Raw genomic sequence first — 5632 nt, 5'->3', positions numbered from 1 at the left:
TTTCTACTTAGGCCTTTCTAAAATGGATTTCGTCAACACGCCTGCGCAAAATTCTTCTTCCTCTACTTAATGGTGGTTCGACGTAGTTATGGCGATGTTTAGCGCCATCTATAACATTGTTCTGGAACTAATCGGAAAAATTCCACGATATTCCTCAATTTTCTCATCCAAATTTGCGCATCGATTGGAACGCGTCTCGATGATCATTGTGACACTTCAGATTGCACGGGATTAAACTGTGCATAGTTGTGACACATTTCATTACGTAATGGCATGAAAATATCATTGTCATTTTTGAGCAATATACACATATGCTAAATAATCTGTCCACTGTTGTAATGTACCCTGGGCAAAAAGCATATTTTGACATACAAGTTTTTTTTTGTTTTTTTTTACATAAAAAGTTAGCCCCTGCAATGAAGTTTGATCCAGAAATCATGCCATCAATTTAAGGTCCAGTCATTTTCAACCAGCAAACTTGTGTCTTACCCATCACAAACGACCACTGGCTGTATGAAGGAAAAAATGGGACTGCTTCAAGAATGCTACATGCTTCAAGAAAAAGAAATTCAACTTAGTTTATTTTCATAATAATAATAATAATAATAATAATAATAATATTTTTTTATTCTCCAGAGAAACGCAACAAAAAACAGACTCATTCCAGTGTAGCACATTGAAACACCAGCCAGCAACTCTTAATTACACTACAATCCACATCAATTACTTAACTGGCCCTTACTTTGTTTCAATTATATGCAGTGTGCCTGCAGTGTGTGTGTTTTTATAAGTGTTTTTTTTCTTTTGGTGGCGGTGGTGGTGGGGGGGGGGGGGGGGGGGGTCAAATAGACCCCTGATCATCTGGGCTTACAGTTCAGAACAGTGATGTTTCACCACCAAATCAATAGGGGTTCAAGAGAGACTCCTTGGTTTCATTGCATCATACTGTTCTGAGGGGGCTCAGTTGATGATTCTGAGGTTGATTAGCTAGGACTAGCACGGCAGCCATGTCACTGGCTGAATTAGAACCGACAGGAGCCTTAGGAGAGAAAAAAACACAATTATCTAATAGCACTTTTACTGAAGATGCATTACACTTGAGTCAGAGGTGCTCATTTGTAGTTTCTGATTTACATTCAGAGTGTCAAAGTTCAGCACTCATTCAGACTTACACACTTTCTCTCCCTCTCTCTCTCTTTCTTTCTGTTCATCACAAATAACCTGAAATAGTAAGGCAATCACATATCATGGTGCATAACCATACTTTGGGTTTGTGGGTAAAGGTGAAGAGGCATTTGGTCATAGGGAGGATAGAGCTTGGCTGTATTCTTGTTAACAACACAACCCACACTGAGTTTAATCTGTAAATTAATTACATCTCCTCTCCTTCCATTCTGTCTCTTTTCCATATAAAAAAAAAAACAACTTTTATCCAGAACAGAGGAACATTGTGAACTTTCCAAAAAAAAACCAAACAAAAAAAAACACAACAAAAAAAAAAAACAGAACAACATCAAAAAATGTCACACGTAAAGGACATCAACAAATAAGTAAGCTTGGGAGATGGGTAGGTCAACAGAAAACCAAAAAAAAGAAACCAAGAACCAAGATTACCTTCCCTCAAAAAACACCTTTCCCCTAAAAGTGAGCGTGCAGTGTTCACACTCCTTGACCTCCTGTTTCTCATTACAGCTCCCAAGGCTAGTCCGTGTGAAAAGATCTACGTCACCTTCTCCTCTCACTGTTATTATCAGCCTGAGCCTAAGGCCTCGGGCTGGAGTTCAGCTCAGTATCCTTTCCGACCTTCCCGAAACCGAAAGCTCACAGTTTCAACTCATTGGCGATTTTCGACGCGATGTTCTTGAAGGCGATAGAGGTGCCGGAGACGCGCTTGAAGCGGACACCGTTGAGGGAGAGGCGGGGCAGCTTGCACACCTCCATCTCCCATTGGACGAAATCGTCCCGCGACGGGTCCCCTGACACGCAGAGGAGCATGAACCGCTCTCGCGATTCGTACTCGCACCTGTTGGAGTCCAGAACTTTACGGATCTCTTTCATCATTTCATTGGCCTCCATGGAGGAGGTGGTTTTCATGCTCCAGGTGAAGCGGAGGGAGCGGGGCTTGGACTCCTTAAAGGGGTGGGTCACCGCAGGGTTGGGGGAGAATGAGGATAATGTATCCTTATTTTCATCTGCTACACCAAACGTACCTTTGTCCACTTTATCAGCCGTAGTCAGCATAGGCCTAAGGTGGAGAGGGAGAGCAAATGAGAGAAAACAAAGAAAATATAACATGAAACGAGCAAAGGAGGGAGAGAAAGACATAACACATTACAATGCAGAGTTGACTAATTAAGACAAACTCCAGAATCCAGATGAATGGTCACAGCATTAAAACAAAACATGAATCCACTTTTCTATCTCCCAGTATACAAGTAATCTTTTTTCTTTCTTTCTTTTTTTTTTTTTTTTTTACTGGAAAAGATGGTTGTTTACAATGGTCCAAAAACACAGACACAACACTATGGTACAGAGGTACACTGTAGTCAAACATAAAAACACAAAGTCTGATAACATTGGAGATGACAGTATAATGAATGATTATGTATGTAATGTATCAATGGTTGGGTATATACATGATACAATAGCAGATCTCTGTACTACAGCCGTGAAGCCCAGCTTTAAGTCATAACTACACGATCTAGATGATCACCAAGAAAGTGCTAAAAAAAAAAAATTACTGTAAATTGTTAGAGGGTTATCAGAAATTACAATTTGATAACGCAATGAGAGTCAGCGACTAAAAATCATTTATTTTTTATGAAAATCATGTACTGAAACTGTCTCATCACAGTGCTACATTTCTGTCTCAACTATGAAGGAAAACAATCAGACATCAATTACTTGATACTTGACCAGTTTCAAATTAGTGCCACTAAAGGCTCTTCATTCAGTGTAACATAGCTGTTCGGTGATTGTCAGGTTAAAGTAAAAAAGGCTTGTATATTTTATTGTATACGGTGTTAAGGTTTCCTCACCTGCTGGCATCATCCTGACCCACTCCCTCATACGGGCTCCTCAAAGAAAACCGACACAAGTTTACAATCTCTCTCTTTTAACTTTGAGTGTTATGAATGTCTTTATGAAATGAACACTTTACATTGGCTAGTTTTCAGGGGGTTTTTTTTAGATCTAAGCTCCATAACAGTACATATGGTTTCCAAACTCAGATTCTAATCTGGTAAATACGCTACAGTTTTCTGCAATTTCTATACAAATCCAATCAATCTTCCATTTTGAGGAAAGTGATTTAAATATTGCTGTGGGCGTGTTCCTTATTGGTTCACGTTTATATCAAAATGATGTATCAAAAAACGTTTCAAAACATAGTAAAAGGCAATTCAGTATCAATTATTATACATCTGACTGATTGCTTGTATCTAACCATAAAACATGTTTGAACAAACATTTGTGCCATGCATAATGTCTAACCAACAGCAAAACAATCTTTTAGAGAGACTGTTTATGGCTGTGTTGTATTTCCTGTAAGTCTAAACCGGTGGAACCAGACTGAACCAACCGGACTGGTTAGGGAAGAAAACCAAAAACCCAACCATCCCATCACCACACCCCATTAGTATCTCCCCCTCACACACCCAAAGCTCTGTAACCCATTCCTCAGCATCTAAACACACATCCAAATACACCACATTCAAGGTCAATTCAAGTGAAGAACTAGAATTCAGATTAGAATTGGAGTTGAACTGGAGATGTCCATTTTCAAATAGTTGTGTATCTATATTGACCTTAAGGTTCAATTTTGTTTTTTACGCTGTTTGGAGTGGTAAATTCCCTATCAATGTGGGCTTGGGGGTTGGTGGGTGCTCAGTTGTTATTAAATAGGTGTGGCATTGGCGCTAGGCTGACTCGTGATGATACGGGGAGCTCGGCCAATGCTGCGTTTTGCTTTTTTTTTGTGACATCTGTCCACGCTGGTGCCATTGCTCGCTCCAAGACAAAGCATATGCTTGCAAGATTGTACCAGAGTATAACCATACTAATTGAACATGCACAAGAAATATCAACACAACATGACCCTTTTGTCTACTTTTCCTGCAACATTTTCACACACAGCGCACACACTCTTAAGGAAAAAAAATCTCTGGCCAATTGTTTCTTACAGGATTTCAGACTGTGACTAAAGCATTCACCACCACTGACACATTGACTTCAAGCCATTGACTTCACCGTTTCCTTCAGTTAAACTGGATTGTTTGCAATTTATCCATCTCACTTGTGTATGGTGGGGCAGCTTCAGTCAGGGAAGTGCTGTTTCCTGTTTATCTGTTTTTCTTTTTTTTTTTTTTGGTGACAAATATCTATGGTTTGAGTAATATATGATATGTTTTACCGCTTTATCATTTTTTAAATTAATTTTTGCATCTTGTTCTCTAAATATGGGGTGAATTTCTGCAGGTTTAAGTTCTGATTGGCTTGTGAACACAGTGCGGAAGTGCCCCCTATCCTAATTTTTTAACTATTTTTTTTATTATTATTATTTTTTCCCTCCAGAAGCTGGTCACATTACTATTTATAGCCTATTGTATTTTTGGCACTGATGTGGTCTACTTCCTAAATTTAGAAGCCTACTTAAGTTCTATTTCCCGCTTTTCAGTTCTGAACAAAGGAAGAACAAATGAACTATCCATACACATAGCCACTCACTTTGAACACAGTTTTGTACGTTCAAGTGGAATTTGACAAAAAGTGCCATTCAGATATATTTAGAAACAGCACCCTGAAAGCAATGTCCAAACTGCATTCTGAATGATGCAGAGACAAGTCTTCTCTCATGGTAACATGATTTCTACAATCATAATGCCTTAAAAACAAAAGCTTTACAAGACAGTCTTTAATTTATTGAATTAAATACTTTATTTAATGGCCTTTTATTTGGTGTGATTTATCTCTTTAGTAACTGATACTCTGACTAAAGAAAATGACTCTTCTCTTGCTTGTGGAATTTCAGTTAACTGAACTGTGCTTCTTGTAATCTCAGTCTAAATTTCAGTTCCATACACAGATTGTCTGTAAAGTGGTGTCAATTCCAACTCCAATCTAAATTCCAAGTACTGTTAAGGAACTAACCATCAGTTCTCAATTTATTTCACAACTGACCCCAACCTGGACACACAAACAACCTTCCCTTAATCTCTGACAGCTTTAATACATACAGGAGCAATTCCCAAGAGAAAATGAACATATTTACCTAGCAGTCTTCAACATCATCTAATTAATGTGCTGAACAGCACCACGGCTCTAACAAACACATTTCTATCCAAATACTCATCAATAATTGTCTTCTTCTGTTAGCCACTGCATTCAGACAGAGAGAAGCATGTCATCTGAAATATGCGCTGATCACTTTTACACGACATATGGACTAACAGTGTAGATCTAAGTGCATATTCTGCTTATCTTCCTCTGCCTACAAGAATGAGAAGAGTCTACAGTGAGCTATTGCTTTGGCCAGGAATAGGAAAAGCAAATGGTGTGGGGAAACCCAGAGCTGGCCCACATCACAGGCTTGTCCAGAGCGCAGTCAACAAAAGCACCATACGCACATTCAAAA

General features: G+C 38.9%; 1 protein-coding gene across 1 annotated transcript in view; it reads right to left on the bottom strand.

The window, feature by feature from the left end:
- Positions 1-1560: 1560 nt before the first annotated feature.
- The window catches only part of LOC115818109 (serine/threonine-protein kinase MARK2), a 26802-nt gene continuing 22730 nt past the window's right edge, over positions 1561-5632 (bottom strand). The window contains 1 exon segment of the mRNA XM_075353593.1: positions 1561-2195. Coding sequence (XP_075209708.1) covers positions 1822-2195 — 374 coding nt within the window. The 3' untranslated portion in view covers positions 1561-1821.

Source organism: Chanos chanos, chromosome 8 (genome assembly GCF_902362185.1).
Source record: "Chanos chanos chromosome 8, fChaCha1.1, whole genome shotgun sequence".
Taxonomy (NCBI): Eukaryota; Metazoa; Chordata; class Actinopteri; order Gonorynchiformes; family Chanidae; genus Chanos; species Chanos chanos.
Note: the sequence above shows the minus strand (reverse complement) of the source record. Positions and strands in the feature narration are given on the sequence as shown.